The following is a 22,407-nucleotide window of genomic DNA, read 5'->3' as shown; positions in this document are numbered from 1 at the left end:
TCTTCACCGTGGACCGCACAGAATCTAGTGCGGCCGCACATGCCCCTTCGCGGCCGCGGTCCATATCGTGCGGACCGCACTGGCCTGTTCAGAGGTCCTCCACCCTCTGGGCTTGCAACAACTCTATTTTTTAGGCCTAAGATACTCCGGAACCTACTCGAAACTCACCCGAGCCCTCGGAACTCCAAACTAAGTGTACTATTGCTACTCCTACTACTGCTACTACTGCTGCTACTGCTACTGCTACTACTGCTACTGCTACTGCTACTACTGCTACTGCTACTACTGCTACTGCTACTACTGCTACTGCTACTCCTACTACTGCTACTGCTACTACTACTACTGCTACTGCTACTCCTGCTACTGCTACTGCTACTACTACTGCTACTGCTACTGCTGCTACTGCTACTGCTACTCCTGCTACTGCTACTGCTACTGCTACTGCTGCTCCTGCTACTGCTACTGCTACTGCTACTGCTACTGCTACTGCTACTGCTACTGCTACTGCTACTGCTACTGCTACTGCTACTGCTACTGCTACTGCTACTGCTGCTGCTGCTGACTGCTGCTGCTACTGCTACTGCTACTGCTACTGCTACTGCTACTGCTGCTGCTGCTACTGCTACTGCTACTGCGCTACTGCTACTGCTACTGCTACTGCTACTGCTGCTACTCGCTACTGTCTGTCTTCTGTCTTCTGTCTGCTGCTGTCTTCTGTCTGTCTGCTGCTGCTGCTGCTACTCCTGCTGCTCCTGCTGCTGCTACTGCTCCTGCTACTGCTGTTACTGCTACTGCTGTCTTCTGTCTGTCTTCTTCTTCGTCGTCTGTCTTCTGCTACTCCTGCTGCTCCTGCTGCTGCTACTGCTCCTGCTACTGCTGCTGCTACTGCTACTGCTACTGCTACTGCTACTGCTACTGCTGCTGCTACTGCTGCTGCTACTGCTGCTGCTGCTGCTGCTGCTGCTGCTGCTGCTGCTACTGCTCCTGCTGCTGCTCCTGCTACTGCTACTGCTCCTGCTACTGCTACTGCTACTGCTGCTGCTACTGCTGCTGCTGCTACTGCTACTGCTGCTGCTGCTGCTGCTACTGCTGCTACTACTCCTGCTACTACTACTACTACTACTACTACTACTACTACTACTACTACTACTACTCCTACTACTACTACTACTACTACTACTACTACTACTACTACTACTACTACTACTACTACGACTACTACTACTACTACTACTACTACGACTACTACTACTACTACCACTACTACCACTACTACGACTACTACCACTACTACCACTACTACCACTACTACCACTACTACCACTACTACCACTACTACCACTACTACCACTACTACCACTACTACCACTACTACCACTACTACCACTACTACCACTACTACCACTACTACCACTACTACCACTACTACTACTACTACTACTACTACCACTACTACTACTACTACTACTACTACTACTACTACTACTACTCCTACTACTCCTACTACCACTACTACCACTACTACTACTACTACCACTACTACCACTACTACCACTACTACCACTACTACTGCCACTACCACCACTGCTGCTGCTGCTGCTGCTGCTGCTGCTGCTGCTACTGCCACTACCACCACTGCTGCTGCTGCTGCTGCTGCTGCTGCTACTGCTACTGCTACTACCACCACTACTACTACTACCACTACTACTACTACTACCACTACCACCACTACTACTACTACCACTATCACCACCACTACTATTGCACTAATGTGACGACCCAAAGGGTCATCACCTATTTTTTAATTGCATTCTGTGCTTCCGAGACCTTTAAAACCTCATTTAGAGTCACCTCGATTTGCGTACGTAGTCCGGGTGCGTAGCCAGAAAACTTAAATATGAAATTCTGTGAAAAATGATGAAATTTCAGTTTAAAATGAATAAATTTGACTTCGGTCAATATTTTGGGTAAACGGACCCGGACCCGGACCCGTGATTTGATCGTCCCAAAGGGTACGTAGGAAAATAAATTTCCCAGCTTTGATTGTTTATTACCTGTTTATTTTTTTCTGCCATATATTATATAACTGCACAGGTTTATCTGGAGTCTGGTCCTAGCCTCGTCACTACCTCGTCGGGGTTAGGCCAGACACTTATCACACATGGGGTCGGTTGTGCTGATGCTACACTCTGCACTTATGTGCAGATACCAGAGCAACGTTTGAGCAGCAACATTAGCTCGAGAGCCAGCCTTCAGCCCACCTAGACACCGAGGTAGCCTTGCAGGCATCCGCAGGCCTGGCGTCTACTCTATCCTATTTTATATTCTGTTATCTCATGTATTCGAGACAGACAGTGTTATCTTTCTTTCAAACTGATGTATGTAGTATTCTTAGTAGTCCGTGGATGATGTGACACCAGGTTCTGGGTAGAGACATGTATTGGTTTCTAGATATTTGGGTTTCATATTTATTTAAGACTTCCGCTAAATTTTATTTTTCGTTGTCATTTTAATGCTTAATCATTGATAATTTAACTGGCAAAACATGTATAAAAACGAATGAGTTAGTGGTTTCTAAGTTCATGGCTTGCCTAACTTCTACGAGTAGGTGCCATCACGACTCCCGATAGTAGAAATGCCTGGTCGTGATAACTAAATAGTAATATTATTAGTATTATCATTATTGTTTTAAAGATTAAGTATTAGAACCAACTTAGAAGCTTAGAAGAAGTACGAGAAGAAAGGTAATCCAAGTCAAAGTCCAAATAGCCCAACAATTTCGGCCCCTTTGGAGTAGCCCTTTTGAATGAGATTTTTACATTCCTATACACTATTTCAAACTTGATTACCCTCCCTACTAAAGTTTCAATTTAATTACATCCTATATACCAATTTACCAATTATATACACTTTAGGAATTAAATGAGTATCCATTTATATTAGAAATCAATTATTTTCCATCCTTATTTTCACTCCCTCTTGCTCTCTCTCTCTCTCTCTCTTCCCTGCTCTCTCTCTCTCTCTCCCTCCCTCTCTCTCTCTCTCTCTACGCCTCTCTCTATCTCTCAATGCCTAATTCCAGTAATGTAGAGCAAAGGAAAAGAAAGCAGCAAGTCTACCATTGACAGCCATTAAAAAGCTTTGAAGCTTTGAATTTGAATTTGGGTTTTCAAAAAATATTATTTGTTTGAATTGGGTGTTGTTACAAACAATTTAGAATTCTCTCTACGTCTCTCTCAATCTCTCAAATCCTAATTTCAGTAATGTAAAGCAAAGGAAAAGATAGCAACAATTCCACCATTGACACCCATTAAAAAGCTTAGAAGCTTTGAATTCGAATTTGGGTTTTTAAAATCTATTATTCGTTTTGATTGGGTGTTGTTGCAAACAATTAGAAATATTGCTTGGAGTTTATATCTTAATTTTGAGGGCGTTTTGGTAAAGATTAGACTTGATTTTGGTTGAAATTCAGAGTGAAACTCGTCGAAGAAGAAGAAGAAGAAGATATGACATATATTATACTTACAAAATTATAATAAAGTTGTAGTAAAATTGTAGAAAAATTATATTCTGTTATTTATATTTTTTTTTTATTCAAATATTATATGAAAGTTAAACAATATTGTATATAAATTGTATTTAAGTTGTATGATATTGTAGTTGTATATAACTGGGTAGAAATAAAATTGTAGATAAGTTGTAGATAAGTTATATAATATATAATAAGTTATATGAAATTTATTTTTACTATGTATAAATCAGATACAAAATATACAAAAGACATATTGTTTAAAATTTGTATAAAAATTATATTTAAGTTGTATGATATTGTTGTTGTATATAACTGAGTAAAAATAATGTGTGAAAGTTGTAGATAAGTTTTTAATTTGTATGTTGATGTACCATATATTATTCTTAGAGATAGAGATTTTATGTGTTTAATTTGAATATAAATATGCAATGAAGTTTAGATTCAGTAGAAGTTCTCTTTTAAATCTTGTTAAAATCCGTCACAAATTCTATTGTATTACATACACTTTTTCTGGGGAAAAAAAATTAACATTTGAAATTATTGGCCAGCAAACTTCACCTCTAATAGAAGAAGCAATTTGACTATAGTTACACTTACCCATTGGAAGTCCTTTTAATGAACTGAAAGTCGCTTCTATATTTCATATATGAACTAATTAGTCAACGTATTCATTCAAACATGACTATGCTTTTTAAGAATAAAATAACACGATGGAGATTGAAAATAAGGAGAAGGACAAGCATATTTTCCAGAAGACAAATATTTTTAACCCAGAATATATGGGAGGAAGCTTTGATCATCATATGGGGAGATAGAGAGGGTGACAATACTCTAAATCCCTAAATATAAGTTCAATCCGGAGAGAAGAGGGGTGAGAGAGAAAAAAGAAAAATGGTGTAACTAAATTCCTTGATTAAAGGCACAAATAATGGATTGAGAGTCTTTTAAGGTAGATTGTATATATTTTATAGACAAAACTAGTTTAGGTCGGGTAATTAATTAAACATGAACATTTTTTATAATAAAGTTTTCAATAGTGTATAGATATGTAAAAATCCCTTAATGAATTTCAACGGCCCAAAAGTCTTGCATTTCAGCCACACATCAAATCATCCCATCAGATACAACCCAATTACTTTTAGCCCAAGACTATTACATCAGCTAGGTATTCTTGTCTTCTTTCCCCAATAATGTTGCTCTTCACCCCTTTGCCTCTCTCTTCGATGCCAAAGCCATTTTTGGCTGCATCTCCATAATTAGACAGGTCTTTAAACTTCATCCTTCACAATTAAAAGGTGCATGGACATTTCGAGCTGAACTCTGAATCAAATTGATAAGGAATCCCAAAAGTTTTGGCCAAATCTTTAAAGATCATAGATGGGGCTGAGTGTTGGCCCGTCAATAAATCCCATGTCCAGAAGATGAAAGTAGTTGAGATGAGGATGCTGAGATGGATGTGTAATATCAGGAAGGACATGATCAGGAATGAAGTTATTAGGGACAAGATAGGAGTGGCATCTGTGGAGGACAAGTTGCGGAAGTCTAGGCTGCGATGGTTCAGGAACGTGATGAGGAAAGACATAGATGCTCCGGTTAGGAGGTGTGAGATATTGTCCATTGTGGGTCTTAGGAAGGGTAGGGGCATGCCTAATAAGTATTGGGGAGAGGTAGTTAGGAAGGACATGTCATTGCTCAAGCTTACTGAGGATATGACCCACGATAGAAATACATGGAGGTCGAGGATTAGGGTTGAAGGTTGTAAATTAGTAGTGTGTTACTCCTAGGCTTACCGGCAGTACTAGGACTATTTTTGTGTTATCTTATTCATGATTCTTTATCATTACATGTTCTGTCATTCGTGCACATTACCTTAATGTATTGTTGTTATTATTATTTGCTACTTGTTGCCTTATTTCCACTGTGCCTTGAGTCGAGGGTCTATCGGAAATAACCTCCCTATCTTTATAAAGTAGGGGTAAGGTCTGTGTAAACACTATTATAAGGGCCCGTAAAATTTAACCTAAAAACCCAGGATTTCGTGGTGCCGAGGTAGACTTATGTGTTAAGGCTCGTAGAGATTGCTCGTTGCGGTACGAACTTTTTGGGTTGAACAGTGCACTGGGGAGTAAAGGAAAATTTTTGGTAGAGTCAGGCGTTTCTGTTGTCCACTATGAGAGCGCAGAACCACTTTGCGGGCCGTAGAGTGCCGCAGAGTGAAGCAGAAACGGGCAAGTTTGGATGCCCTTTTTGGGTCAATTATGCGACCATAAAACAAGTCTGCGGTGCATTGTGCGACCATAGAACAGGTATGCGGGCCGTATAATGAGCGCATACCTGGCCAGTTTTGCCTAATTTTTGAGGGCTGTTTTACGACCCATTTTGCGGTCCACAAAATCATTATATGCGACCGCATAACTTGTTCTGGAGCTTCATTTTTGGGTTTTTATAACCTGACCCTACTTCGTTAAATAGACGCAATGAGCCATTTTGAGCAAAAATCTAATACTTTTAGAGAGAGAGAGAGTGCCTTAGAGTGAGAGAGTAATCTTCAACAAACCATCCCTCAATTCTTGCTCAAATCTTTGAAGATTAATAAGGAAAACTCACTAGGTCTTCATCCTTGAGGTAAGACTCTACACCCTAACCCTTAATTTCGAATTTTAACTAAGGATGAGTAGTTAGCAAGACAATTCTTGGGTGTAGGAGTTGTTTATTTTGCATGCATGTCTAATCAAAGGGTGTAGGAAGATTGTTGAGCTAAAAATGGTAAAGAATGGGTCGTGGGTTGATAGAATCCTTCATAAAAGGACCTTGAAACCTTAATGCACACCTAGCATTTGATAAAATGCTCAAATGAGCTAAAACCATGATCATCTTCCTAATTTTAGTTCAATTTATTATATTTCTACAACAGATAGAGGTTGCTAAAAATTCCAGAATATTTTAGAGTGTAAGGAAGCTCAATTGAGGTATGTTGGCTAAACTCTTCTTTAGGAATGTAACCCCACAATACTCTTGTAAGTTCCAAGATGTTCACTATGAACCGATTATTCCGAATAAGCTTGTGATAAAGATATATGTTCAATTCGTATTTCAAATGCTCTCATTATCATGTCCTATTAGTTGAGGATGTGTTCCAAATTATGAATTGTGTATCTACATATTATAACTCCAAGTTGTGTTTCATATGAAAGTTAATGTGTCAAATTGTGTAAAGATTGTGATTGGGAATTGGGATTACACCTCCACCCGCATATACATTGGGGTGAGGCATCATAGCCTCTTTGTGTGGAAATTTTGGGTATTGTTGTTACACCACCACCCGCATATATATTAAGGTGAGGCGGCGTGGCCGCTTTGTGTCATATTGGTATCGTTGTTACTCCTCCACCTGCACATATTGGGGTGAGTTTTGTGTAGATTTTGGTACTGTGGTTACACCTCCACCCGCATACATTGGGGTAAGGCGGCAGGGCCGCTTGAGTAGAGTTGTGGTATTATGCTTGCACCTCCACTCGCATACATTGGGGTGATGCGGCGGGGCCGTTTTGTGTAAAGATGGTTACAAAGGATCTCCTCTTAAAATTTATAAATGTTATTAGCAGCTCTTGATAAATTTGCTTTGGCTTCATTGGCTATCTATGTTATTCTATTGTCACCCTGATTCATCATATTCATGTTATATTTCCATGTTTTTGAATGTGTTTAGTTTTCATACTAGTACTATTCGACATGTACTAACGTCTCTTTTGTCGGGGGCGCTACATCTTTAATGGATATAGGTGGTTCCATAGTGGAGAATATTGACCAGTGACAACGGTGATCATTCTTCCCAGCTGACTTGGTGAGCCCCATCTCATGACGGGGTTGTGCATTTTTTGTTTCATATGTATTATTATGTTTTGAGGTATAGCCGGAGTCGTGTTGCCAGCACTATCATTGTACTCCTTGGTATCTTTAGAGACTCTGTAGACATAGTGTGGGTTGTATATTGGTGTGGGAAAAGTTGAACTATAAATGTCATAATTGTATCACATGCTCCCATTGTTAAATTATGGTTGTAAAACATACTATTTTGGAGACTTATTAAACGAAGTAACTAATGGTTATGTATTTCGTATTGTCTACACGATCTCCCTGTTGTCAATTTACAAGTTATGCATTCTCCTTAAATCATGGGTGAGTTGGGTAGAAGGTATTCAACAGGCTTGCTTGACCGAGTTCACTCGATTGAGCGTCGGTCGCGCTACTCGAGTTTGGGACGTGACAACTATCCTTCCCATATCTCATTTATAAGATTACACTGAGTTCGCGTTGTTATTGTCGAATTCTTGAATCTGCAAAACTAGTATAATGAACATAATTACAAATCAGTATCAAATTTGAACGTCCCAATACTAAGGTGTAATTAATTTGAATTACTATATCCATAGCAAAATGAATTTATATAACTATAAAAATAATTACTGGGACTAATAGTATAACATACAAAATTTTATACAAAACGTGTACAATAGTTATAAAATTGATCTAAAAAAGAGATATATAATATCAAATTTGATCTTCAATAGCTGAGCACATTATTGTGAAACGTGATTACCTGACACCAAACATAATTAATAATGTTAAAATTGCACGGGGCGCCCTATTTGGTCGCTCCCATTTAATCTATACCCATTTTTTTAAATTTTATTAACTTGTACCCATTTTTTAAACAATTTCAGCCCCCTTTCTCCTCCTCCTTCTCCTCCTTCGTTTTCTTCTTCTTCTTCTTCTTCTTCTTCTTCTTCTTCTTCTTCTTCTTCTTCTTCTTCTTCTTCTTCTTCTTCTTCTTCTTCTTCTTTCTGTTGTTGTTGGTGTTGCTATGAAACTTCAGTTCATGGGATGATTGCCATAAGTATGTTTATCAGATTATTTAAAAATAAATTATAAATAATTATGTAAGTTAGTAGACAATAATTTGTGAATATTTCCACATAATTCTGTTCTTTTCACGTTTATTGTTTCTAAAATTTATGATTTAGATACTATTGACAATCTGATTATTTTATAGTAGTAATACACTATGAAAGAATAAGGTGATTATTTATCTAGTATGTTAGAAAGCTTTTTTAAAAGTTTCAGCTTATATAGTGTTGAAGTTTTTACAAATGAACAAAATAACTTCAGCATCTTCTGCTGAAGTTTTTGAAAATGCTTTATGACAAAACTAATGAATTCAGGACCAAAAAACTTCAGCTTATATAGTGCTGAAGTTTTTACAAATGAACTAAATAACTTCAGCATCTTCTGCTGAAGTTTTTTAAAAAGCTTATCCAGGACAAAAAAACTTTAGCTTATCTAGTGCTGAAGTTTTTACAAATGAACTAAATAACTTCAGCAACTTCTGCTGAAGTTTTTGAAAAAGCTTTATGACAAAACTAATGAATCCAGAACAAAAAAAAAACTTCAGCTATTTTAGTGCTGAAGTTTTTACAAATGAACTAAATAACTTCAGCATTTTATCCAGGACAAAAAAACTTCAGCGTATTACCTTTGCTACTTCAAGCCCGTCTACTAGAATGCTGAAGTTTTGCGTGATTGTCTTTGCTACTTCAGCCCCGCATGCTGAAGTTACGCGAAAAAGTGGGTACACTTACAAAAAATTTTTGCAAAGCGGGCACAAGTTAAAATGTGATCCAAAAAGCGGGTATAGATGCAAATCCCCTATTAATAATTCCATTAATGGATCAAGCTGAGCGGGTTGGGCTATAGTCCATTATTTAGCACATCTTAATTCAATCCATCACAGCCTAAATAACAAAGTTGAGATTTTAAAACTGTAGGGCAAATATATAAAACTATTTAAATAAATAGCATAACCTTTATTTTTTTAAAAATTGGCAGATTAAATTGCTCTTATGGCATATTCTAACAGTACATACGGTTAATGAAAGACCACTAATTAATGAATTAGTTTATATACTTATAAATACATATCCATTTCTCTTTCATCCTCATTAATACATTTCCGTTTCTCTAAGTAATAAATATAGAAAAGTGCTTGACAATAGGGACGGCTAGATGACCACAATGCAGGTTTGGTTTGTATTTTAATTTTTTCTTACTATTTATAATTGATTATTAGATAATTTTAACCAAAATAATAGTTACTCGATCAAAGTACCGACTTTGAGTATACAATTGAGTTAATAAATATATCTGATATTCCCTTCGAATTCACCCCTAAATCTCTTGCGACTGCCATTCTCAATTTTTTTTTGAAATTTTTAACCTAATTTCTTAATCTTTATTATATCATGTATATTTTTATTATACCATGAATATCTTTATTATACCATGTATATAATTATGTATGTGCACATAAATAAACAAATACAGATGTACGTTATACCATTATTATAATGTGTATATAATTATTACACACTTACTAAAAATTAAAAATATACAATATACCCTTGATACATGATATAATATAAATATATATTCATACATAACAAAAAAAATATCAATTTATGATATACCATTATTATGTCATGTATATAATTTTTTCCGCATACTAAATTAACAAACACAAACCTACAATATACCCATAATATACTAATTCATTTAATTGGAAGTTAAGGAAATGCTTTTAATGGTGCAGATTATTTTTTGTCTTCCTTTGATCGTAGGTCTAGTTTTTCTAAGACTGGAGTTTCTTTTTCTTTCGATTTTTGTTTGAAAAAGATAAAGAAGGTTATCACAGGAAAGTTTAATTAGGAGAGAAATTAGGAGATTTATTGGGATTTGATTGATTACAAGATAAAAACTGCTACTAATATAATGTTTTTGCTGCCTCATTTGTTATTCAATAAGTGATGCTAAGATTCTGTAGATAATTTTTAAATCTTGTCCAGTTATAAAAGTGTCTCAAAGGCAATGACCCATTTATTGATGAGAAATTTTCATAACGCACTATCTCTTAGTGGTAATTAGGTATCTATAGATACCATTTGCTATATTACGAATTGCAGATACATTTTCTGTTGTTATAAGATGTATTAGATGTATTTAAGCTATTATATTCATGAATACAGTAGGAAAATGTTTGGGTCATCACTTACTTGTTTTAGAAATAAATTCTGAGTTCTGAGGCCTTAAAAACCTCTTTCTGTCTCATCTCGATTTGCGTGCGCAGTCCGGGCGCGTATCCGGAAAGCCATTATGTGAAACTCTGTGAAAAATGATAAATTTTGCTTTTAAAGTGAATTTAAGTTGACTTCAGTCAATATTTTGGTAAACGGACTCGGACCCGTGATTTGACGGTCCCGAGGGTCCGTAGAAAAATATGGGACTTGGGCATATGCCCGGAATCGAATTCCGAGGTCCCAAGCCCGAGAAATAAATTTTTAAAGAAAAATTATTTTCTGGAATATATGTGAGTTTTTGGAAATGAAATATGTCTGAATTTGATGGTATCAAGCCCGTATTTTGATTTCGGAGACCGATACAGGTCTTATATGTGATTTAAGTTGAGCCCGTAGAATTTGGTAAGAAACGGAGGTCATATGACGTGATTCGGAACCTTAGTTGTAAAATTTGTAACTTCGAAAGTTCTTGAGATTTTCTCCGATTTTGATGCTAAATTCATAGTTGTTGATGTTATTTTGGTGATTTGATTGCACGAGCAAGTCCGTATGATGTTTTTGGGTTAGTGTTCATGTTTGATTTGGAGCCCCGAGGACCCGGGTGAGTTTTGGATACGCCACAGAGTGAAATTTGGACTTAGGAATTGCTGGTATGTTGCAGATCTGCAGGCTTCGCATAGCAAATGCGAAAAATCGACCTGGGCTGCCTTGGTCGCAAATGCAACCTTTGTATTGCATTTGCGAAGGGACCCTCGCAAATACGAAGTTGACCAGAATTGCATTGAGTCGCAAATGCGACAAAATCTTCGCATTTGCGAAGTTAGCAGGTTTTAAAGGGGTTCGCAATTGCGAACCCTGGTCGCAATTGCGACATCTGCGACCTGCAAATTCATAACTTAACCGAAAATCTTTCATTTTTAAACCCTTTCAAACCAAAACACCTTTGGGCGATATTTCAAAGACAAGCACTCTTCCAAATCGATTGTAAATCATTTCTAACTCGTTTTCATTAATCTTTAACATCTTTTCACATGATTTCAACTCAAAATCAAGGGTTTTCATGGAGGAAATTGGGTGTTTTGGGTAGAACTTAGGTTTTTCAAATTTTGGGGGATTTGGACCTCAATTTGGGGTCCGATTTCAAAACAAATTATATATTTGGGTTCGTGAAGGAATGGGTAATCGGGTTTTGGTTCGAACTTCGAGTTTTGACCATGTGGGCCTGGGGTCGATTTTTGACTTTTTGAGAAAAACTTTAGAAAACTTATTTTCATGCATTAGAATTGATTCATTTAACATTTATTGATATAATTAAGTAACTTGTGGCTAGATACGAGCGAATTGGTGGTGGAATCAAGAGGTAAACCTGTAGTTGAGTCTTGAATTGTGTTTGTGGCATGAGGTAAGTGTTTGGTCTAACCTTAGCTTGAGGGATTAGGAGTCGTGTCCTATTTACTATGTGTTAATTGTGGAGTACGACGTATATGCATGGTGATGAGTTTCTATACGTTGGTTTCAAGCATGCCCGGAGTCTTATACTATGATTAATGTGATTCCGTTTGTATTGTTCATGCCTTATGTGATGATTTCTATTGTTGAGCAAGGCTTGTGAAGTAATAATGGTATTTGAACATTGAGGAGCGTTGGCTCAAGTTGTAAAATGATTTGTGGAAGTATAATTGTCAATTGAACCTTATAGAGCATTGACTCAAATTGTGAATTGAGTTGGAAAGTAAATGTGAAAAAGAAAAGAGGATTATGATATTGTCTCCCTTGCCGGGATTTGATTGTTGTACCATTGTTTCCTTGCCGGGATTTAATTGTGAATTTGTTGATTCCCTTGCCCTTATTGCTTTGTGATTGTTGTTTGGGTGAGGAAGAGTGTTAAAGCACGAAGGGTGATGCTATGTATTGTTTTGGTGAGATAGTGTTAAAGCACGAAGGGTGATGTCGTGTATGATATTTGTGAGAGAGTTTTAATGCACGAAGGGTGATGCCATGCCACATGATGTACCATTCTGTGCCTTTATATGAGTGATAATGCACAAAGGATCATTCCGTGTCATAGTTATGTGAGGTAAAAGCACGAAGGGTGATGCCGTGGAATTTATATTGATTTTATGGTGAGGACGAGAGGAAAAGCACGAAGGGTGATGCCGTGCACTTGTCTTTGATTTCCTGACTTTCGCCGATAGTTGAGTTATGGTGTTCTTTACATTTAACTATTGTTTTCAGTTGTTCCCGGTTATTTCCCCGCAGCATGATTTCCCATTCCTATCTTTAATTGTACAGTTTTGCCTTTATTTTCCGCTGTATATGATTTAACTGCACAAGTTTATTTGGTAGTCTGGTCCTAGCCTCGTCACTACATCGTCGAGGTTAGGCTAGGCACTTACCAGCACATGGGGTCGGTTGTGCTGATACTACACTCTGCACTGTGTGCAGATCCTGGTACTGGAGCATACGGACCGTAGCTTTGGGTTGCTGCCTTCAGTCCATTCGGAGATCCGAGGTAGTCCTACAGGGTCGCAGGCCTTGGCGTCTCCTTCTATCCTTTTATTCTGTTTCTTTTACGTATTTCAAAGACAGTGTTGTAATAAATCTTTCAGAGCTTTATCTCTAGTATTCCTAGACAGTCTATGGAATTGTGACACCAGTTCTGGGTAGTTTATGTATGGATTGGTATTGGCATCTTTATTAAAATAGTACATTTCAGTCTTCCGCTTATTAAATTATGTTGTTTTATTTAATGTTGACTATTAATTATTAAAGGATTAAAATGGAAAAAGGTAAATAATTCAAATGGTTGGCTTGCCTATCTTTCACTAGTAGGCGCCATCACGACTCCCGAGGGTGGGAAATCCAGGCCGTGACAAGTTGGTATCAGAGCTCTAGATTACTTAGGTTTCACAATTCACAGACAAGCTTAGTAGAGTCTGAGGGATCGGTATGAACACATTTGTACTTATCCCTCAGAGGCTAAAGAGTTAGGAAAAACTTCACATCTATTCTTTCTTGTCGTGCGGTTTGGTTTCTCAATGCTAATCGAATTTCTACTCTATTCTTTCGCAGTTTGGTTTCTCAGACTCTAGCATCTCAGGCAGTTGGAGTAGTTCAATCGGGAATGGTAGCTCAGACCGGAGATGGAGCAGCTATGCCTGCTGATGCCTTGTGTAGATTAGACTGGTTTACCAAGCTCTTCACTACCACTTTCAGCGGTGCATCTTCTGAAGATCCCCAGGATTATTTGGACAGTTATCATGAGGTTCTCACGAACATGGGGGTAGTGGAGACCAATGGGGTCGACTTTGCTACTAAGGTTGTATTGTGGTCCGGGCCCGGGCCTAAATGGGCCAAACGGGCCGGGCCTAACGGTCCCGAGCTTTGGCGGGCCAAGTTTTGGCGGTTCTGGGCCAAACGGTCCCAATGGGCGGAACCGACCCACTGTGGTCCTAAGCCCACATGGTCCCGGGCTAAATGGGCCGGTCCCACGGGCCTAAACGGACTTTTTCGTTTCGGGCTATTTTTTTTAAAATTATTTTATCTAAGGCAATTTCTCGTAAACTATATATGTATATACTAATATAAATTGCTTATATATAGCTATATATATAGTATATATAGTATGTATATATAATTATATATTGCCCTATATAATATATAGCTTATATATTTAATATATATATATATATATATATATATATATATATATATATATATAGTTTATATGTATTAGATATATAATATATATACTATATCAAATTTAAACACAAAATAAATTGTAAAGAAATATTCAAGGGAATGTCTTATAATTTTTATTATTACAACATTAACAAAAAATGGCAATATCTTTTTTAGTCTTCCTCCCTCCAATGGAATGAGCACAACAAGGTACTAATACCACCATTAAAAGGAAAAAAAACTAAGGAAGATGTGCCAAAATACAAGTTACATATTAGTCTATGTATTATCTCTAACAAATCTCATAAATCCTTCAAGGTCCAGAGGAATTTCCATTGGTGGTGGTGGAAAAGAAGCTTGTTCATCACCACTTCCGGGCGAAGCAGCATCCTGCGCAAGTTCAACTTCAAACCGCAGATGCGAAAATACCAGAAGATCAGCTGCTGCAGCAACTTCAACTCCAAAATTTCCTCCATTACACATCTGAATTCATCCCGAGGCCCCCGGGACCTCAACTAAAGGCATCAACATATCCTAAAACCTTATTCAAACTTGTACAAATCTTCAAAACACTTCAAACAACATTAAAACAACCAAAACACATCGGATTCAAGCCTAAGTTTGTAAAATCTTTCGAATTCCGCTTTCGATCAAAAACCCAACCAAAACACGTCCGAATGACCAGAAATTTTGCACACACATCCCAAATGAAATAACGGAACTACTGCAACTCTCGAAATTCCATTCCGGCCCTCGGATCAAAATCTCACTATCGAACCGGAAACTTCCAAAATTCAACTTTCGGCATTTCAAGCCTAAATTAGCTACGGACCTCCAAAACACAATCCGAACACGCTCCTGACCCCAAAATCACCCAACGGAGCTAACTGAACCATCGAATTTCTATTCCGAGGCCGTCTTCATACTGTTCTGACTACGGTCAACTTTCCAACATTTTAGCTCTCAGTTAGGGACTAAGTGTCCCAAAACTCTCCGAAACTCAAAACCGAACATCCCGGCAAATCAAAATAGCAGAAATAAACTTGGGGAAAGCAGTTAATAGGGGATCGGGGCGTTAATTCTTAAGACGACCCGCCGGGTCGTTACAAAAGGATTCAGTCAGGATTAATAAGAAGCTTTTAATATGAAGATGTACATATGTTTTAACATCACACTTTTATTTATCTAATAACTAAGTCTTCAACATGGATTCTGCAGCCTGAGGGAACCTATACTATCACGTAGCTAGGATGAGTAGTAAGTACTTCACCTACTGTATATTTAAATTGTTGGATTCGTGTATGTAAATAATATAAAGTAGATAAAGTAATTGTCAGAAACTGCATTTAATTACCAATGATACTCAACTAGTTTAGGCTTATGAGATTAGTAACACAATAAGTCGCAACAACACAGTGAATATACTAAGTATGCGTGCACTTAGATTTGTAGAGATAATGACCTTTGTAACGAGTGGATGAAAAGAAAATGAGACAAATAAATAAATAAATGAGAAATGTAAGCTTCTATTCAGGGACCTTAGCCAGTGATGTGGCACATCTCTTTAACAAGAAATGCTATTTATCTTTTTTGTCATTTTTTTTTTCATTTTACCCAATTTTTCCATTTATTTCCCGCATCAACCGCCATAAAAAAAATTCCCGAAAAGTCACTTTACAAATCCCATTAATTACGAAACGTCCTTTCGCTCCTCTATTTCCTTCCTGCGTAAAACTCCTCATTCTTTATATTTGTAGTTTATAACTTCTTCTCATCTCCTCTGCTTTCTCCAACTCGTCAGACCTAAAATTCTTCTTTTGGTCTGCAATATCTCAATTATGTGTTACCACATAAAAACTCAAAAGTACTTCAGTTTGCCCATCTTGAATGATATGATTTTAGTCTGATAAGATGAATCATCTTCAGGATAATATAAATGTGGAAGATTTGGTTATCAAACGCTTATTCGAGTGTTTCAAAAGGCCCACATATAAATATTTTTCATTACCTAATAATTGGAAATTATTTGCTTCATATTTGCGCATATGCTCTAAAATTTGATTTGGTAGTTAAACTGAAACGTGAAGGACGATGAAGATCCATATACTGCTCTTTCTCTTGTAATCCACGATTTTTTCACAGGTACTCCAATTGTAACTTTTTCCTACACTTTCTTTTTTTCTGCCACTATTTAACAGTGTTATATTTGGAAAACTGAGCGCTTTCAGTTAACATTTGAATGAATAAGTTACTTTATTCATCCAATTTATTTATGTTAAAATCTCAAGATTCATGTCAACAATTAGTTGTTCCATAATTGAGGATCAAATGTTCCCACCAATTAAAGAGAAAAAGAAAATAAAAACATAGAAAGTAGCGCTTGCCCTTTGGCTACATTCTCTGGTGTTGAAATTTTGTCGAACTAGGGTCTTCAAACCTGTGGGATAAAATGGTGACACTTTGCACATTCTCTTCTTTGAGGATTTCCTTCGTAGGCTTTCTCACATCTCGCATACAAATGTAATTGTCCCTATATTTTGAAGAAGTTATGTGTTGAATTCTCATGATGCTCTTTGCACATTTTTGATGATAAGTTGCAAATTTATGAGGTCCGTCTCTAAAGCTGAAGTTTCAGAACTCTTTTAATTATTTGTTGTTTAGTGTATTTAATTTTCCTTTATTGGGATCAAAGCAATTTTTCCACTAATAAAGATATGTAATTTTGGTAGCAAGTTTAAATGCAGCGGTGAGATTGTTTTTATTATTTCAAAGTTGTTTAACATAAACTTGGTATCGGCTGGTCCAAACTTTTGTTCTTATATATTTCTTCTTTCTTGTATTTTAAACCTCTTTAAATAGAGTTAATATTATATGCTTGACCATCCGCTCCTAAAGACGAATTGGCAAGTCATTTTTGATTAAAATTTAATGTTAAGGAGCCTTAATCGAGTGTTAGCTTAATATCTATCGTCTGATTCAGTTTTCACAATTTGTTGATGACCCAATGATTTTGTACATTTCTGGTCCATTTGATAATTTAGTGTATGTTTGGTGTAACATTGAAAAGGAATAATCTTGACTGAAGGATATGGATATTTTCCTTTTGAAGAATGCAAAATTTGAGATAAAGATGGAAACACTTTATGGATAGTCGCTTGATTATATACAAAATTATTAAGCAAACATTTTATGGTGTATTTAGTTTTGTGCTTTCAGCAAACAAAATTATTGCTATGACTTGTAGGTTGGACCATATGATGTAGGAATGGAGTTATGATTTGTTGAATTTTATTAAGTGTTAGTAATTTGTAATATTCTCTTGGTTCTGTTCATATACCTAGAAGTTTATTTTTATTCCATAATTAAACAAGATAATTAGTGTTTACTAATGTCTATGGTTCTCAATATTCTTTACTGCATGTGTTTTTATGTAGTATAGATCTTGAAGTGTATATTGAGCTTCCTTTAATTTGCTTTTTGTTGGAGCAATAACACAAACAACTTATTTTGTGGAATCTAATAAAAACTGTCAAACTGGAGTACTAAAGTCTGAAGAAGCAGGAGAGCACACCTCAACAATTTGACATTATTTAAATTTGTTGTTAAAGAGTAGTGTAATTTGAAACATATTAGTGGCACAATGAGAAAATATGTCAATATCAGATTTAATTTTTTTCTTTTTTTGTTCGTGTAATTAATTCATGTATGTTCCCTAAAACAGGATGATTATATAGAAATAGAGATACAACATTGGAAAGATAGAGTTTATTGGGCGTGAAACTCTACTAATAGGAAGAAAAAAGAAAAATGATTTTTTCATATATACAAATCAATAAAAAAAAGAAGTATGTGCTAATTTTATCCTGATGTTATACTTTTGTATGTATTTTCTTCTTATATATTTGTTTTTGTAATCTTTTCATATGTATGTTTTACTTCTATATTATTTTTTAAAGTTTTGGTAATATATATCTTGATCTTTTTCATATCGACCAAACTTATAAAAAGAGTTCTTTGAACGCGCAAAGCGCGACCAAACTTATTAACAGGTTTCTACCTGTGTGCTTTTTGTCTAAAAATTAGAAATCAAGGGTATTTTTGACTTCTTAGGCATTCAGATCTCGTGTCTCTTAATTTTATAGCCACAGCATCACTACAATCCGCGTGTGTTTTAATACAAAGGCCACAACATCTTCGAACTTACAGCAAAAAGCAGAGCTCCATCAACCTCACCAGATCAACCCGCTCTGTTCCCCGTCCTAGCCTCTGCTCCTGGGTTAGTTTCTTCCACTCGCTCTGAATTCTTTTATATCTTTCTTTCGATCTTACTTTCTATGTTCTCAGTTGGACTGTAAACTACTTTGCCTTTTGTCAATTTTTATTGCACTTTATTGAGCATTTGGTTTTTGCGCTTCTTTTTTTTTTCCACTACGTTTTGTCTGATGCGAATCATTTTTTCACCAGCTATTGACTTCATCTATTGTTACACTGCTTGTTTGAGTTCTATTCTGATTTTTTCTTTATTTCCCAATTTGTTCTTTACATATATGAATTGTCTATGCTCAAACACTTTTTGGTGGAATTTTCAAATTTAAACAAGGAGAAATATATTAGCTTAATATTGATGATTTTGCTCATCTATTATGATTGTTCCCCTTCTTTGTCTTTGCTTAATAATATTGTCAAATTAGGTTGAATTGATTCATGATGTCTTCTCTGCTTCATTTGAACAAATGTGAACTTCACTAGAACTAGGAAACCCCAGAGGGTTTTGGTTGAGTTGGGACTAAGAGTGTACTTATGAAAAAATCCACTCTGGTTTGATGTTTTAGTCTAGAGTAAGATGGTAATTAAGCAAAGTAGCAGACAGATACCAACTAATTTAGTGCAGAATTAAACTGTTCTACCAAAAATCTGACATATGAAAATTGATGCTGGAAGGTTAGGTCTCTTGATTTGCGCCACACTTCTTCTTCATAATACATGTATACATATATGAAGTTATATGATATATTTTTTCTTTCACCTGTATAATATTTTCATTGCTTGATTACTGAAATTCTGAAGTGGATTATGCACTTATGATGTTTGATGATATGCCTTCTTTATTTAGTGCTACTTATTTGGAGTTACATACTTATATTTTGTAGCCAAAATACTTTCTTGGGATAAAACTAAATAGAACTATTGGTTTCGGGAGTGGAGCCACGTACTTCAGTCTGTACGATGAGCCTCTCATTCACATATCCCCTTGTTACTAAAAAGAAAGTAGCTAAGACCAGTTCATACCAAAGAATTTTTTTTGTTATCTTTCATTATTATCTTAGTTCAACCTTTGATGGAAACCTCCTTCTGGTATTTATTTATTTTTTTATTTTTTTTAATAAGGTATTTATATTAAATGTATTGGACAACTACTGAGGATACATTGTTTGATGTAGTTCTCATATGCCAGTGACAAGTAAGTATTTACCACAATTAAATTTTGTTTCTACAATCTATATTCTTTCTTTCCACCATACAGTGACATTCACTTTCATGCCCTCATTTTCTCATTGTTTCTTCTTACTACATTATGTCATCAGAATTTAGTTTATGAATGGATGTTTTCTTAAAATACTGATCTTATTTCAATCAAATAATATGAAATAATAGTAGGAAGGTGGTCAAGATGTTAAAATCTCCGTATAGGATATTTTTCATTAAAAAAATCACTATATAGGACATTCATTTCTACTGGTTGTACATCATTTCATTTACGTTATAAAATTATAGTTCAATCAAAGCACTTTGTGTGATGGAATTTAGGAAGTCTGTTCTTTTACAGAGAGTATATGATTAGTGACCAGACAGAGAGGAAGTTTTTGATTTTTATGTTTACCATTAGGTGTTGATATATGTTGATCAGCTCTAAAAGTTAGGGCACTTAGAAATGAAAGAAAGTACTTGTGTTAATCTGGTTTGAAGTCAATTTGTATGCCTGATAATTATGGAGTACTCTGTATTGTAAGAACGGAGACATAAAATATCAATGGTTAAACATGACAATTTGAAAGTTATAAGAAGTGAGACTCCCATTTTACCTTACTGTTTATGTAGCTCCTCGTAAGTTTATACCATGAATCCCAGTTTGTATCAAGTGCACTTGATGGCCTTTTAACTTGGAAATATGAGGTTGTTCTTGAGCAAGGAATACTCCAATAAGAAATTTTATATCAAATTTAGGAGGACTGTCTTAACAACTACTCCATCTTATTAGTTGAAATCAGGTTGTAATATCTATCGCTGGTTATTGTAACGGAAGTATTAGTGGCACTATGCCAATATAAGGATTAAGGATTAATCCTTTTCCCCATAAATTGTATTGCGAAAATTTTTCATAGTCAAAGAAATATTGTTCTTAAAAAAGGAGTGCTCAGTATTATAATAATATGGGAGGAATAGGAACTTCTGGCGCGCACTAAATACAAGATTCCATAGATATGATACCATAATAAGCTTGCATTTAAAATTTGCCAGAAACTCAAAAGCATTTGAATTTTTTATTCACTGATCCATGTGTGTGGATCGTGTACTGTCATTTAAATATTGGTTCTTTCAAATATTGCATTAGTTTATAATCTTTTTTTTTTGAATTTGGGTGACGTTTGTACAATATCATTATCCATGTAAATTTTTGTTGATGATGGTTCTTACTCCAGTGATTCCTCTCTATTTATCTAGGAGGAGGATGTCAAGAATAAAATAAGGATGATAAGAACATCTTATGATCATGGAGAAAGCATGAAAGAGAAAGAATGATAAGGAGGGGGGAGCTTCCAAGAACAATGAAGGTAACATATAGTTCACCTGCAAAAATGTCAAGATCATCAAGCCTAAACTTTGAGCAAGGGCATACCTAATCCATCTCTTTTACTATTGTGGCTGATTATGATGGAAGAAAACTGTCATTTTTGTATTGTCGTTGCGCTCCCATAGATGTAAAAAGTGTATCATTTGGGGATCATACTATATTTGTGAGTGGATATTTGTTTCAAATTATATCTACTTATATCCAGCGATATTGTCTATATTTGATAAATTTTTACATATCCTCTCTTCTGCCATTTCATATCAAAATAGAGTTAATTTTTTTTTAATAATTTCAGCTTTTACCATATTGGGCCCATGCTATGGGCCAGCACCACCTAGTTATCTAGGGCTAGGGCAATTTGCAGTCGTATCCTACTTTTATGCTACCTTTTAATCTATACCCTATTTTTAAAAACTATTGATTTTGTAACCAACTAACAAAAAATCCGTAATAATATGATCATTATACCCCTTCCAAAACATATAAAAGATGTATCAAGCATAACCAGAATTAAATTCCAGATCTTCTTCGTATCTCCTTCAGCAGTCCGTCTCTCCTGAGATCGTTTCTCGCAAACCAGATTTGAATCAGATTCAAATTCTAAATTCAAAATTACAAAATACATTGTAAGTATTCAAATTCATCTTCAAAATTCAAAATAGCTTTTGAATTACATGTTTTCTAATTGATTGGTTGAAGTTGTTTGACGAACTTCACTAATATGCTGAATTTGCATTCTAAATCTATTTGACGGTGAATTCGAACATTCTAATCCGACAAATATGCTGAAACAAGCTGAAGTTATTTAGTTCATATCTAAAAAATTCAGCAAAACGAGCAGGCAAATAACACAACGAAGAAAAAATTATATTAAAACATTATATGAGTGTTTGAATATTTAAAACACCTATACGCAAAAAACTTCGACCTAGGTGTCGAAGTTTTTTAGTTAATATTTAAAAACTTCAACCGGAGAAAAAAATATCAATTAAAATTTCATATTGCACAAAAAACTTCGGCATAGGTGTTGAAGTTTTTTAGTTAATATTTACAAACTTCAACAGAAGAAGCTGAATGTTTCCTATTACACTCTGTAAAAAAAATAAAACATCAATTAAAATTTCATATTGCACAAAAAACTTTGGCATAGGTGTTGAAGTTTTTTTAGTTAATATTTACAAACTTCAGCAGGAGAAGCTGAATGTTTCCTA

The 22,407-nt window shown here is 35.6% G+C and overlaps 2 protein-coding genes and 1 long non-coding RNA gene across 4 annotated transcripts; 2 read left to right on the top strand and 1 right to left on the bottom strand.

Annotated features, from left to right (window-relative positions):
* Positions 1–676: 676 nt before the first annotated feature.
* On the bottom strand, positions 677–4,811 carry LOC138890157 (cell wall integrity and stress response component 1-like). Its single transcript, XM_070173520.1, has 3 exons — positions 4,689–4,811; positions 1,421–1,766; positions 677–1,068 (listed from the first exon to the last, which is right to left on the bottom strand). The coding sequence occupies exons 1-3, from the start codon at positions 4,809–4,811 to the stop codon at positions 677–679; spliced, it is 861 nt and encodes a 286-aa protein (XP_070029621.1).
* Positions 4,812–4,953: 142 nt separating this feature from the next.
* LOC138890156 (uncharacterized) lies at positions 4,954–5,316 on the top strand. Its single transcript, XM_070173519.1, has one exon. The coding sequence runs from the start codon at positions 4,954–4,956 to the stop codon at positions 5,314–5,316; it is 363 nt and encodes a 120-aa protein (XP_070029620.1).
* Positions 5,317–16,347: 11,031 nt separating this feature from the next.
* On the top strand, positions 16,348–21,400 carry LOC104220627 (uncharacterized). 2 transcript variants are annotated; one of them, XR_709549.2, is made up of 4 exons: positions 16,348–16,485; positions 18,486–18,619; positions 19,732–19,804; positions 21,067–21,400. It is a non-coding gene; the product is annotated as an uncharacterized lncRNA (long non-coding RNA). The 2 variants fall into 2 exon arrangements; XR_011406909.1 differs by lacking the exon at positions 19,732–19,804 and having other exon boundaries at positions 16,471–16,485.
* The last annotated feature ends 1,007 nt before the right edge of the window (positions 21,401–22,407 follow it).

This window comes from Nicotiana sylvestris, chromosome 4 (genome assembly GCF_000393655.2).
Source record: "Nicotiana sylvestris chromosome 4, ASM39365v2, whole genome shotgun sequence".
NCBI lineage: Eukaryota > Viridiplantae > Streptophyta > Magnoliopsida > Solanales > Solanaceae > Nicotiana > Nicotiana sylvestris.
Note: the sequence above shows the minus strand (reverse complement) of the source record. Positions and strands in the feature narration are given on the sequence as shown.